At 51.9% G+C, this 14,839-nt stretch overlaps 2 protein-coding genes across 3 annotated transcripts; both read left to right on the forward strand.

Moving 5' to 3' along the window:
- Positions 1 to 308: 308 nt before the first annotated feature.
- On the forward strand, positions 309 to 3,312 carry GPR171 (G protein-coupled receptor 171). Its single transcript, XM_058812350.1, is given in 4 exon segments — positions 309 to 424; positions 1,693 to 2,723; positions 2,956 to 2,994; positions 2,997 to 3,312. Coding segments are annotated over 3 exon segments (1,062 nt in total). The 5' UTR covers positions 309 to 424; positions 1,693 to 1,741; the 3' UTR covers positions 3,038 to 3,312.
- A 6,096-nt stretch (positions 3,313 to 9,408) lies between these two features.
- Positions 9,409 to 14,327, forward strand: CLRN1 (clarin 1). 2 transcript variants are annotated; one of them, XM_058812352.1, is made up of 3 exons: positions 9,409 to 9,661; positions 13,000 to 13,233; positions 14,062 to 14,327. In XM_058812352.1, exons 1-3 carry the CDS (start codon positions 9,409 to 9,411, stop codon positions 14,325 to 14,327), a joined length of 753 nt encoding a protein of 250 aa, XP_058668335.1. The 2 variants fall into 2 exon arrangements, with proteins under 2 accessions (XP_058668335.1, XP_058668337.1); XM_058812354.1 differs by having other exon boundaries at positions 13,000 to 13,179.
- Positions 14,328 to 14,839: the final 512 nt, after the last annotated feature.

The following is a 14,839-nucleotide window of genomic DNA, read 5'->3' on the forward strand; positions in this document are numbered from 1 at the left end:
GTGAGCTCTTATTGCTTTCTGTCACTGCTCTTCTGGGTAATCCCCACGTGATTCAGCTGCTTGAATCTGGGTTTAACTGCGTCAATCAGCCCCTCTGGAAACCACAGCCCCGTCTGGGCCCAGCAGAGCATCCTGGGCAGCAGGATACAAACCAACCTGGGACAGCAGCCTGGGCAGCAGGTCACACACCAGCCCTGCAGAGCAGCCTGGGCAGCAGGATACAAACCAACCTGGGACAGCAGCCTGGGCAGCAGGACACACACCAGCCCTGCAGAGCAGCCTGGGCAGCAGGACACACACCAGCCTGGACAACAGGTCACACACCAGCCTCGGCAGCAGGTCACACACCAGCCCTGCAGAGCAGCCCTCGGGGACACCAGAACTCTGCAGACCATGCTCAGGACACCCCCGGCCACCAGCACAGGTAAGTGGCTTCAGTCTCTGTCTGTTACAGCCTGTTTAGATCTCCGTGGATGGACAGCCCAAAATCCAGCTGTCAGAGGTCGGGCTCAGCTTTTGGCAAGGCCCTGGCACTGCTCACAGCTGGGTACCCCTGCCCACGGAGCACGGGGACAAGCTGGGCTGCCCTGTGCCCTGTGCCTCAGCCCCGCCACCAGCAGCACTGCTGCCCTCACCCAGAGCCACTTCAGCCCCTCCTCAGCACAGGGACACCTGCACAGAGCCAGCTGCAGGGGCCAGGCTGCTTTCTCCAACGTCTCAAACCACCCGAGTATCTGCAGTCATTTTGCTTTACAAACTATGCAAATCTGGATACAACTTAACAGATTAAATTGCGTGAGCAGTAGTTCTCTTATGTTGTATAGAATATTCTGTGCAACACATAGAAATAGAGTGTTGCAGTCTGATGCCACTGAAGGCATAAATGTGCTGGTTCCAAGAAATTGAAAGGAACAGCCTTTCCCACAGCTGCTCTCTGCAGCAGGCTGACGCAGAGCAGCCAACAAACAAAAACCCCTCTGTCTTTGAGCAGTATTTAGTTAAATTAGGAACAAAATTTTCTACTTTCCTTTTCTACTGAAGCCTACAAAAGAAGTGAGCAAAATTATTTATTATCTGCTTCTTTCAAAATGTGCTTTTCCTAAAGGCTTCACAAAAATACGAGCTCTCTGCTCAAGCAGGAATGGAGAGCAGTTTGCTCTCCCCTTAGGGCTGATGAGGACCATTTGCTCACCCATCTGATATATCTGTATATTGGTTGGACAGTGCATTCCCTCTGAACTCCCAATGCATTTTACAGAAAGGGGATGCTACAAATACTACTTTTTTTTTTTTTTCCAGGTTATGATAGAACCTGGAAACCTTTTTTTTCAAAGGTTATGATGTTTCTGTATGATTGTTATTAACAAGATGCTTAAATAGATCCAAACCTTTTTCTCTAGCTTTCTGGCTGGAGGAGGGCGTTGGAGCAAACACTGCCAGAAAAGCTGCTGTAGTGGAAATGCTGCTCAGAGGGCTCTATTCTTTCAGAAACAAATCCTAATACACTCCTAATTCTTCCAGCATGAGAACAAAACTCTCCTGAATATTTGGGAAGCACCATGAAGAGAGAGAAAAATATTTCTTCCGAACTGTATTTTTTTTTTTAGAATTAATCAAGCAAAATTCTAAGAGAATAGCTACTGTTGCTGAGGAAAGGCTGATGGCATTGATGACCTTTTGGTTCTTTTGTAGCTCTGTGATACCTCCTGTCAGCAAAACCAACTCACACAAGGAGTTTACAATGTCAAGCAACATTTCTGAATGTCATCTCTATGAAGAAATGGAACCCTTTACCTATTTTTACTACTTGATTTTTCTTATGGGAATTATTGGAAGCTGTTTTGCACTGTGGGCATTCACCCAGAAGGAACAGAAACAGAAGTGCATGAGCATCTACTTGATCAACCTCCTCACTGCAGATTTCCTGCTGACTTTGACACTGCCAGTGAAGATTATTGTTGACCTAGGAATCGCATCCTGGAGTCTGAGAATATTCCACTGCCAAGTCACGGCCTGCTTCATCTACCTGAACATGTATTTGTCAATCGTATTTCTGGGATTCGTGAGCATGGATCGCTGCCTGCAGCTGATGCACAGCTCCAAGATGTACCGCGTGCAGGAGCCGGGCTTTGCCAAGGTGCTGTGCGCGGTGGTGTGGGCCATGCTTCTGCTCATCACCGTGCCCAACATGGCCATTCCCATCCGGCACGTCGAGGAGCGCCCGGGCGTCGGCTGCATCGACCTCAAAACCAAATTCGGGAGGGACTGGCACGTGTTCACCAACTTCATCTGCACAGCCATCTTCCTGAACTCCTCGGCGGTGGTGCTGGTGTCCAACTGCGTGGCGGCGCGGCAGCTGCGGCGGCACGGGCGGAGCGGGGAGCGCGGCGGGCGCGCGCGGCGGGCGCTGGCGCACGTGCTGCTGGTGACCGGGGCCTACCTGCTGTGCTTCGTGCCCTACCACGCCGTGCGCATCCCCTACACGCTGAGCCAGGGCCGCGCCAGCGCCGCCTGCCCCCTGCGCCGGGCCCTCTTCAAGGCCAAGGAGGCCACGCTGCTCCTCGCCGTCTGCAACCTCTGCCTCGACCCCCTGCTCTACTACCACCTGTCCAAGGCCTTCCGGATGAAATTCACCGAGGCCTTTGCGGCCCCCAAGGAGACAAAGGCGCTCACGGCCACAGAGATGGCACAGCAGAGCTCAGGGCAGAGCTGCAGCCCAGCCCGTGAAACAGCAGCAGAGCCCAGGGCAGAGCTGCAGCCCAGCCCGTGAAACAGCAGCAGAGCCCAGGGCAGAGCTGCAGCCCAGCCCGTGAAACAGCAGCAGAGCCCAGGGCAGAGCTGCAGCCTGGCCTGTGAAACAGCAGCAAAACCAAGGGCAGAGCTGCAGCCCGGCCCGTGAAACAGCAGCAGAGCCCAGGGCAGAGCTGCAGCCCTGCCTGTGAAACAGCAGCAGAGCAGAGCACACCTGCAGCACCAGCAGCTGCTGGGGGACTGCAGCTGTGGCAGCACTGCTGACAGCACTCCTGATGAGCCATGAGCCCAGGCAGGAGGGAAACACCACCAAGGAACAGCTCTGGCTGAGTGACTGCTCACACTGTGCCCTGAGCATTCACAGCCTCCAGAGATGCCTTCACCAACAGCCCAAAGAACAGTGCTGACCCACCAGGCATCAGCAACGTGTGAGAATACATGTTCAGACTCAAATATACCTTGGAATTATTTATGGCAGACACCTGGACTCGCCTTTACTAAGTTAAATATTGTGCATTTTTGATATTAAAGGACTTGGTGCTATCAAGTGAAGAAATTAGCAAACAGCAGCTCTTCAGCTGCAAAGCTGATTTGACAAGACTAACCAAAAAGCATTTCAGAGGGCATTATTTACTCCAAAAAGGGATTTTAAACTGTACTGATTAAAAACTATTGTATCTGCTTACACCACACCTGCAAGGCTTCATAAATAAATTTCCTCTTCTTGCCAAGTTCCACTGTCTATCCCTGCTGCTGCCTCAATGAATACAAGAAAAGCTAACAGCAGGTTATTGCAGAAAATTCAAGTGAATTGTAAAAGGAAGATAAAAAGCGTAAGTATCCATCATTTCTTTTCATCCAGGATTTCAGATTCACGATATTTCTGTACACAAATGCACACAATATCCCCAGCATTTGCATCTGAGGCCAGCACACTCTCTTACCTCTGCATCAAGTCCAGACTCACTCTAGAGTGACATGCTTTTCCTATTAACTAGTTTGGTTAGTTCTAAGGTGTTTTATTTAATCAATTTGGCTTACTGATAGGAAAGCAACTTCCAGGAGCACTGTGAATACAAAAGGAGTTCTCTTATCTGTGTAAATTACAGATGGAACACAGCCATGGCCCTGTGCTTCCCAGAGCTCCTACAGCTCCCTCACAGAGCAGCATCACCACGGGCTCACGGTCTGGGGCTGCCTGTGCAGGGCAGGACAGAGAAACCCCCTCACCCACAGAGCCCAGAGCTGGTCTGACCCAACAGCCTGCAGCTCTGCAGGAGGAAAAGCCCAGTGAGCTGTGGCTTGGGCTCCCAGTGCACACATTGCTGTCACTTGCACACATTTGCTTTCTTTGCAATGTTATCATATTAAATATAAGCTGGAAGCCAAAGAGAGAAAGTTTTCATGCCCCCAGTTTTCATACTGCTGATAGTCAAATCAAAATTTTACCTGATGACAAAGTTGCCTCATAAAATCAGTGAAGGGTGATGTGCTTTGTGAGCAAGAGGAAGAGGAGCAGTACCCACAGAGCCTCCAGCCCACTCACCACAGGATTTACACACTCATTCCTCCAGCCCTCCTCTGTCCATTTCCAGGCTGTGACTTGCATCACACTGACACATTACAGCAAACAAAACACCCCCGACTTCTAAAGATGTTATCTGTCAGATAGGCATGGTTGAAAAACTCCCCAAAAGCTCCATTTTATTTCTGACATTCTAAAGAAATACCATGTGTGTTTAGAACCCTGCATTTACAGAGCAGTAATGGGATGTAATGTGATAATATCCAGTCCTTTTTCCTTGTGCGCTCTGCTGATCTCACTTGTCCCTCCTAAGCTGGCCACCATCTCTGAAGACTTCAAAATACTTCAAAACACCAACCTGCAAACTAAAGAGATGTGCTTTTCCTTCTTTGCCCAGGATCAATGGAAGCTTCAGAGAGCAGTGGCCACCACAGGGGCTGGAGCCCAGCACAGCTCCCTCAGCCAGGGAGCACTTCCCCAGGGTGGCTGGGAATCACAGACCCAAGGGCATGGAAGCTCCTGCCTCACAGGCGTTCAGCTGCCCTCCTGAGGAGAGCAGAACATGGGTTTGTGCTGAGCGAGGCTGCTGCACACACACACACACACACACACCTCACAGGTGCCCCAGCTGCCCTCCTGAGGAGAACAGAACACGGGTTTGTGCTGAGCGAGGCTGCTGCACACACACACACACACACACCTCACAGGTGTCCCAGCTGCCCTCCTGAGGAGAACAGAACCCAGGTTTGTGCTGAGCGAGGCTGCTGCACACACACACACACACACACACACACACAGAGCCAGGGCAGGGGCTGGAGACAGGAGGGGAAATGCCTTTCTCTTGCCCAAATAAAGCAACACGATGGCACCACCACTGCCGTGGTGAGATCAGTCAGCTACCAACAGAACAGGGATGCTGCACATTTCTGAAGACAACGCAGAACAAAGACTCTGCTCTCCACTGATGCAGACTTTTGCTGGGCACGGCCAGAGCCATTCCCTCTGGGTTCTGGAACTCAGGGCCCCGGCAGCAGCTGGGACAGGAGAAGCTGCAAGGTCCGACCATCAAACATGTCATTTCACTCTTGACTGGAAATAACAAATGTGGAGCCACACAAAGGCTTCCTGTGTCACAAAGGCTGTACCTCAGGGTTCCTCCCTTCCAGCACCACCTTTACACGCACTCAGAATGCATCAGCCTCTCAGAATAACCAGGCTCTGTGCGTGTCTGACCTGGGGTCTTGCACTGCAGCTGGTCTGGCCTGGACAGGCACAGACCCCTCACCAGAGGGGCTCAAACTGCTGCCCCAGAGAGCAGCAGCAAGGTCACAAGGAAAGCAGGCTTGAAGCCGTGTGCTCCTCTCAAGGTCACTGTCAGTTATTCAAGTCACAGAATAAATTTTTACATTCCAGAGAGATTCTGCACTTTGACTCCTTTAGATGAGCAGGAACCTGGTGTTGGATTTGCTGGAACAGTTAAGGATGAAAACACCCAGACAGGTAATTAAGCAATTTGAGCAACCAAAGTAATGCTAACTGCATTATTAAAACTATTACAAGACTGCTCAGAACATGCTCCACTTTCTCAATGCTCCACTTTCTCAGTGCTTGGGAAAACAGACTGAATCTGCAGATATTATTTTGCTCATCTTGTCTCTCTTTCCTGTCAGGCAGCCCAGCACACTCAGATTTGGGTCCCTCACAAATGTAATTACAAATGTTAAATTGAAGCTCCGTGACTCCAAGACCCATCAGAGCTCCTTTCCCACAGCAGGGTGGGGAGTTTTGTTTGTCTGTGTCATTTCCAGAAATGTGATCTCAGAAAGACAAATATCAACTCTCTACATTTGTCACAAGTCCCATTCCTGAGAACCACATTTAAAACAGGACTTTTTCACTCTAAAGTGAAAAGCATCTCTTGGCATCATAAGAATTCAGATGGACTTCAAAGACAACATCAGAAACAAGACTAAATACAAGTACACATCCCTAAGCCTTAAAAGCAGAGACCTAAGTGCATAAATATCCATGGAGTTCCAGGATTCTAATAGTGATTTCAAGAAATTCCACATCAATCCTTTAAGACATCAATCACTCCCTTCTGTCACATCACATTCACTCCTGCACACTGGCTGGAAAATCCTCTACCAAGCTGCATTACCAGGGATTCCCCTACTGCTGAGGGGTATTTTGAGCTGTGCTTAACCAGGCTGTATTTTGCTACACAGGAGACTGGCAAGTTCAGGTTTCTCTAACCATTCTAAACATCTTAAAATGGATTAAAGAGATGAAAAAGCCATTCACTCTCAGTTCCCTTCCAAGGTGGTACCTGTGACAGACTATGATGGATAATAAAATACGCGTAGTTCACACGTTAGGGGAAATTTGAGTGGGTTTAAGCCCTAGGAAAATGACAGGTGAACTCACAGAGGAGTTGTTACAGACATGAGAAAGTCACTACTGCATTCTCCAGATCACCCTTTCGAGGACTCTGTTTCTGCCCAAATCAACTCCTTGCCCAGCTGGAGCTGCAGGTGAGTCACACATGTTCCAAGAATATGGTGTAATAAAATTTATTCCAACTGAAAACTGTACAGTAGCAACACAGACTGTTTACTGGATTTACACCTTGACCATAATCACCACTGTGAAAATCATTCTGGAGCTGTGCACAGGAGATGATTTGAGTCAAGGAAATGTCACATGGAAAATACTTGTGGCCAGAAATAAGGTCAGTAGTTTTCTCTGCAATACTATCTAAAAAGAAAGTGAATTTACTGCTTTATGACACAGAATAGGTTTCCAGATTTTGAGTCCTCCTACTCAAGCAAATCTCCCAAGGAACCCACACAATCAGAGAGAACCAGGAATGAGAGGTCCTATCCTTGCTCAGTGCACATGGCCACATTCACCAGGAGCAGCCCTGTCCCTGTGTTCATTGTGAAGTTGCATCTTTATGGGCCACCAGAACAGTTCAACAGTTGCTATCATTATTGAAACCTCATGAACAAGGAGCTGAGCCTCTGTCAGCCACAGCAAGTGCTGGGTTTGGGTTGCACACAGCCTGCTGGGAGCCCGTGCCTGTATGGAAACGTGCCACACAGGAGCCAGCTGGGACAGAATCACAGAATCGTCCCGGGTGGAAAAGGCTCCTAAGAGCATCACAACAAACCACCGGGACAGCACTGCCAACCGCCACTAAAACACGTGTCATCCAGGGTAAAGGCTCAAACCAAGTACCAAAACTGGAAAAACAGACAGGAAATAGGTTCCAAACATGCTTCACTTGGGCTCACATCAAAACACAGGCAGCGGACAGCTGTCCTTCAAAGAACATTTCTAAAAACAATAACAATGTCACTAGGCAGATGTCCTAGCAGGGGACATGCTATTTACAAAACAAAAATCCTTACAGGCTTACGTGAGCTGCCGGCTGAAAACAGCGCGCACAGCCTCGTGACTTACAGCCTCCTCTGCCAGGGAAAAGCAGAAGTTTATGAAGGGGAAGGAAGCAGGAGACAAAAAGAAGACAAACAGCACCGCACGTGGTGACATCCCCGCAGCGCAAAGAGCGGGGAGCGCCCGACATCCAGCGGCCGTGGGGCGGCTGGGCAGCCCCGGAACCTGCCCGGGCTCCGGGAACCTGCCCGGGCTCCGGGACACCCCTGCCCGAGCTCTGGGAACCTGCCCGGGATCCGGGACACCCCTGCCCGAGCTCTGGGAACCGTGCCCCGGGCCAAGGCAGGGCTGCCCGGTGCTCACCACAGCCCGCCCCGCAGGTGACACCCGAACCTGCACTGCCGAGGTGGCTGCGTGCGTTCCCTGACCACGGCAGGAGGATGGAACTGCATGATATTTAAGGTCCCTTCCAACCCAAACCATTCTCTGGTGCTTTGGAAGTTCAAATGTCAAAATGCACAGGCACCCGGGCACCATCCATCAAGAACTCTGCACCCCCATAGCTAACTAGACTCAGTCTTTAAGCCCAGATGATATAAAATTCTTGAGCCACCTGTAGAGCGTGTGCATACCAGCCAGTTGGTGTGATTCAGAGAAAACCCAGACCCTGTGCTTGCTGCGGCAGCCAGCAGCAGCAGGACATGAGACACAGGAGCTGTGCGTTCCTGAGCTCAGGGTGGGCTGGGCCTTCTGTCGAGCTGTAAGAGAAAACCTATTTGTGTATATTTGAAACCTGGACTGAACAGTTTGCTGAGCATTCTGCACACTGCAGTGTACATAACAGACACGCTGTCCCTGCCAGAGAACACCCTGACACGGAAAGTGAGTGCAAGAAAGTGCCCAAATGCAACTGGATACTGAACTGGGGCCTCCTGGCTTGGCAGGGTGCTGGGCATTACCTTAAAAAACAGCAAAAAAAGAAATGCACCCAGATTGAGAAAAAGAAAAACAAATCCCAAAACCAAGAAAACAAAACAACAACCAAAATATACAAGAGAGCACCTTGGCATTACTGGCTTTAGAAAAAAAACCTGCAAAAATAAGCCCTCTGGAAGCTTCCTTTATGGAAAGCAGACAATCAAATAGAGCAGCCAAGCTCGTCTCTGAACCCCCAACTCATCCACTGCCCGGGGGCTGGGACGAGAGAGCACTCATCAAATTACAGAGATCTGTCATCCTAAACCCTCGCTATCAAGTGACAGGGGATGCACTGCAACGTCTGCAAGCTGTACAGAAGGGCACGGGGAAAGGGAGCCTTTAGAGCATCCTCCAGCCAGGGCTGGGGCTGGCCGGGGCTCTGGGCATCGGGGCTGGGCCGGGGCTGGCCGGGCACTGCGGCTCCCGCACGGGGCTCTGGGCATCGGGGCTGGGCCGGGTTCCGGGGCTCTGGGCATCGGGGCTGGCCGGGTGCCGGGGCTCCGAGCATCGGGGCTGGGCCGGGTTCCGGGGCTCCGAGCATCGGGGCTGGCCGGGTGCCGGGGCTCTGGGCATCGGGGCTGGCCGGGTGCCGGGGCTCTGGGCATCGGGGCTGGGCCGGGCACTGCGGCTCCGAGCATCGGGGCTGGGCCGGGGCTCCCGCTCGGGTCCGCCCGGGCTCGGGGCGCTCGGGAGCCGCAGCGGCGCACGCAGCCCGTCCCGTCCCGTCCCGTCCCGTGCCGCGGCCGCGGCCAAGCATGCCGGCGCCGCAGAAGAAGCTGCTGTTCTGCACGGCCGGGCTGCTGAGCCTGGGCTGCGCGCTGGGCGCGGCGGCGGCCGTGGGCAGCCAGCTCTGGGTGCGGGGCTCCATCCTCTGCAGCACCGGAGCGCTGCTCGTCAACGCCAGCGGCCCCGAGCTGCACAAGTTCATCGGCGCCATCCAGTACGGGCTCTTCTCCGGGCAGCGGGTGCGGCAGTGCGGGCTCGGGGGCAGACCGCTGCACTTCTCATGTGAGTACCGCGGGCCATCGGTCCGTCCATCCATCGATCGGGCTGCCCGCACCCTGCGGCCGGCGGGACAGGGCTGCCCCTCGCTCCGACACCGAGCCCTTTAGTGCGCCGACCGGCAGGGCCGATAACTTGTTCTATGGTACTGATACAGCCTGCCTGATGCCTTCGAGAGTCTATTACTGCCGTTACACCGGTAGCCACATCCCAAGAGATTTATGATACTTCTTTTAAAAGAATATTTTGGGGGTTCAATTAATCTCTGTCATGTGTGCCAGCATTACAACATTACCTCTGTGCTGCCAAAAAGAATGAGCTAAACCAGCAAGAACCTCAGGAAAGAGCTGGGGCACTGGCTGCTATCGAGAAACCAAGCACCCCAAAAGTTGCACTCTGTGGCACTAATTGGAAGAAGGGCTGGGGAGGCTGTCTGGGGAATGCTGGCTGACTTGGTACCTGACACAGAGTGTCAAAGTATTAGTAATGGTTTCGCTTTACATTCATGACATATTAATCTACAAGGATAAGAAGATCAATGAGAAAATTATGAAGTGAGACACAATAGTATCCAGCAGCAGGCAGAGCAGGCAGTAAAAGCCAGTTGCTGTGTGTACAATACCTCCCCTGAAGTTACTACAGCACACAGATCACAATGATTCTGCTACAACAGCACATGTAAACTGCTCACATCCGTGATTTAATGCAAGGGAAGGTTGCCAGACTAGGTACTACAAATTATTTCCTATATAACATTTTCCAAAAATAGTAAACCAAGCTAATTTGATATGGTACCAGAATTTGCTCTCTCTGAATTCCATCACTAGTCTGTTCGTACCACTGCAGTTCCCTGTTGATTGCTTTGTGTGCCATCCCAGTGTTATTGCACCATGGCTGTATTTTCAGAGGGGTCTGTGCCCTCCCAAGGATTTGGGTTGCTGTAGGTGACAGCTAGCACCCAGGGCTGGCCCAGCGGTGGGGTGACACTCAGGGTGGGTCAGTGACAGCTGTGAGGGGTCAGGAGCATTCCCCCCGAGAGCCCTGGGGACAAGGTGCTGCTCCTGCTCCCCGGGGCTGCAGCAGCCCCCTCCCATCACCTCCGTACCCTGGAAGCTCACCAGGAGCATTCCAGAAAACAGGACAAACTTATAAAATACACAGCCACAGCTCAATGCACTCGCTGCACTGCAGCACGTCTGAGGGGAACAGACACGGAAAATAGGCTACGTGATTTAGTTCTGTGCTTGTTCCCATTAAGTGCTCCCCTCTGACCACTGTATCTCTTTTAATTGTAATATGAATTTGCTCTGCCAGCAAACCCAGTTCAGCTGGGGAAAACTTCTGCTCCATTTGTTCCCACTCATTCCCATCAGTTTCTAGGTCAGTGGTTCATTTTCTAAAGGTCTCTGCCATGCACAGCACACATGGGTTCATTCAGGACCATGAGGAATGTTTTACTTTCAAGACAACATTGCTTCTGGAATTAAGTTTTCCAGATAAATCGCATATAAAATGTTACTAACAGAACCAGCTGTAGACACAGGTGCCCAGGGGAGGATTTAATACCATGCCATAACTTGTTTTCTTAAAACAAACCATTAAAAATTGCATTATTAAATACACAGTTTTGCATGTTTTCCCAAAGCATCAGATAGTGTCACAGGAACTATTCCCTGTAGGAATCCTGCAGAGGGAACGCTGCAAGGGGCTCTGAGGCCTCAGGCTGAGCGCCCCCAGCTCTCCCAGCCTGGCCCCTTCGGGCTCACTCTGCTCTGTGTTTGGGCATTGGGGGCAGCTCTGCAGAGGGAGCCCCCCGAGCAGGGCAGAGGGGCAGAATGAATCGCCCTGTCCTGCTGCTCACGCTGTGGCCCAGCCCAGGGCAGGGTCTGGTCCAGAGCCCCCGGCCCAAGCACGGGAGGTGAGCCCAGGGCAGGTGCTGAGCCCAGGGCAGGGGCTGAGCCCAGGGCAGGGGCTGAGCCCAGGGCCCCCGGCCCAAGCACAGGAGCTGAGCCCAGGGCAGGGGCTGAGCCCAGGGCAGGGGCTGAGCCCAGGGCAGGGGCTGAGCCCAGGGCAGGGGCTGAGCCCAGGGCCCCCGGCCCAAGCACGGGAGGTGAGCCCAGGGCAGGGGCTGAGCCCAGGGCAGGTGCTGAGCCCAGGGCAGGGGCTGAGCCCAGGGCAGGTGCTGAGCCCAGGGCAGGGGCTGAGCCCAGGGCAGGGGCTGAGCCCAGGGCAGGGGCTGAGCCCAGGGCCCCCGGCCCAAGCACGGGGGGCTGCTCACCCCCAGCACCCCCGTCCTTCCCTGGGCAGCTCCCAGCACGTTCCCCACCAGCCTGGCCTGGCTCTGTGCTGGGATTGCCCTGGCCATCCCACAGGCAGCACCTCGCACTGGGCCTGGCCCAACCTCCCGAGACATTTATTTCATTAATTTCCCTTTCATTTAGTCAGGGGGATAATCGGATTTGATAGCCCGTTACCTGCTGCCCTGTGCTACTGCATGGAGCTGCAGAGCAGTTTGCTGGTACAGACTTTACACAGAGGAGTAATTGATGTGAGGCTGCTTTACTTTGCACACATTACAGCAAAACGGCACCAGGCATTATTACCTCACTTTAGTCATGCCCCCATAGATCAGGAACAGTGAAGTATATTTCACAGTTCCTTCCAAAACACCTCTTTTTTGCCAAACAGACAGGAATTTTTAAAAATCATTCTCTCTTGCTCTCTGAATGTCTATCTCTGTGTCCTAGACAAACAGGACTGCAATTTGAAACAGTAGCTTAAAAGTTGCACAAAAATATTTAGAGTAAATTATTCCTGAATTTGTGGATCCACAATCACAGCACAATTTCCTTTCCCATGTCACAACCCTTTGCGGGACCTCATGAACACGAATGGAAGAAGTCTAAAGAAATATTTATTGTCCCACTCCCAGAGAAGAGGGGATGGCCGAGCCTTCAGCCAAGGGAGATCAGCCCCTAACACTGGCACTGGAAGAGACCTCAGTGGCACCTTGTGCCAGACCTGCCTCCCCAAACACAGCTTCCTGCATTGTCCCCAAAAATGCTGTCACATTAAGGAGCAAAGAGCACCCTCAGGACGGGGAGGAGAGGCTTTTCCTGGAGCTGGTCTCTCTCCCTCCTGGCCAGTCTATGCCTCTGAGTTCCACAGAATTTTTCTGCCTCCAAACATCCATGAAAAACCATTTCTAGCGAATTATTACATCTGGTTGCATTTAGAAGAGCAGGATCAAAACAAATATCACAAACAAGCAGGAACCCCCAGCCTGACATCAGAGACAACTTTGCCTAATGTGTATAATAATGTTGTGTTTGTTTTGTTTTCAGTTTTTCCAGATTTGCTCAGAATTATCCCTGCAAGTATCCACGTCAGCGTCATTCTGTTCTGCACTGTGCTGATTGTCTTTGCCCTGGTGGGAGCAGGGTTCTTCATGTTCAATGCCTTTGGCAGCCCCTACGAGACGCTGCACGGCCCCGTGGGGCTCTACCTGTGGAGCTTCATCTCCTGTGAGTGCCAGGCTGGGCTGGCACTGCCAGCAGCACCCACTGCTCAGCACAGGGGCAGCTTGAACCGGGCCTGCTTGGGCTCTCAGTGGGCAAAAGCAAGGAAGGAGGCAGGAAGGCGGGGGCTCTGCCACGTCAAAACACGTGTTTTCCAAAGTGAAGTTGGGAGATAAACTGGAAAAATCCCCCACAAGGGGGGTGGCAGGATGGGAATGGGCAGGCAGCTGCAGGAGCCATGGCAGGGACCCAGAGCTGGGGTGGCATCACTGACACCCCACACACAGCCAGAACCAGGAGCCACCCAGAGCAGGAAAGGGGGGAGAAAAACCAAAATATGACAGTGATGCAGCTGGTTCCACAACAGGAGGGGTCCAGACAACGTGAGCAGGGCCAGCAGCCAGAGCAGCAGAGCCTTGCCGAGGACAGGAGAGCTGAGCAGCCAGAGGCAGCAGCAGCACTGCCCTGCAGGGAAAGCAGCCACACACCTGCTCCCTGGGCTGACAGGCAGGTTTACCCCGACCTCACAAGGTGTTACACGTTACAACCACAATTTCACAAAGGACTTCAGTACAAGTTTACGTTCAGGCACGCAGACAGCTCCGTTATGCTCAACGGGACAACGAGCAACTTAAAGCTGAACATGAACACAGACATCTCACTAGCTCAGGGCACTAAAGCAGCCATGCTAAATATTCCTGGTCCTGAGCCAAACTCAATTAGAAAAGCTTACCCATTTCAATAGCCATTGGCTTGGATTCCGAAAATAATCCCTGTTAAAGCTGTGTGGCCATACAAACATTCTCCCTGTGGCACTGGGCTGCAGCACACACCGTGCAGCACAGCTGAGGGATTCTGAGGTAATGAGCATCTCCCCCTCCCTTTCAGGTTCCTGTGGCTGCCTCATCATGATCCTCTTCTCCTCAGAGGTGAAGATCCACCACCTTTCAGAGAAAATTGCTAACTTCAAAGAGGGAACTTTTACATTCAAGACTCACAGTGAGCAGTTTGCAAATTCCTTCTGGACCATCCTGGTTTGCTCCCTGGTGCACTTCCTCAATGCCCTGCTAATCCGATTTGCTGGATTTGAATTTCCCTTTTCAAAATCAGAAGAGTCAGGGACAATCACAGGAGCGGTTGACTTGATGTATTAAAATGATGGGATTTAAAAACATTTCAAGCAAAGAAATTTGTTACTATTACATCAACTACCACCAGATGTACCAATCTGTGAATGATTGCCCTAGAGAAGGTAAAAAAAGGGAAAGTTTCAAATAAGTGTTAATGTGGTGTAAGCAGCGAACAAAAGAAGATGTGCAGTATGGTAATGCCTGGATGGAAAAGCCCTCTAAGACATTTTTTTCCTGTAAACTGTTTAAAAAGGGGCTGGTAAGAAGAAAACCAGGAATCTCAGTAGCATTGCACTGAATCTGGCAAGTCCAATCAATGGGTTCAGTGGAAGCACACACTCACCAGCAGCAGCTCTGCCCTCAGCCCTGGTGAAGGCAAGGATGCAGCAGAGACCAGGTCAGAGCAGCAGGGCCAGGGACAGCCAGCAAGGCACAGGGCAGTGCCCAGGCTCTGCCCCAGCACACCCAGACTCAGCTCATCTGCAGCGCTCAGAGGGCACAACCCAAACACCTGCACTTCCATCTGGCTCCCCATG

The sequence above is a fragment of the Ammospiza caudacuta genome, chromosome 11, assembly GCF_027887145.1.
Source record: "Ammospiza caudacuta isolate bAmmCau1 chromosome 11, bAmmCau1.pri, whole genome shotgun sequence".
Lineage (NCBI taxonomy): Eukaryota > Metazoa > Chordata > Aves > Passeriformes > Passerellidae > Ammospiza > Ammospiza caudacuta.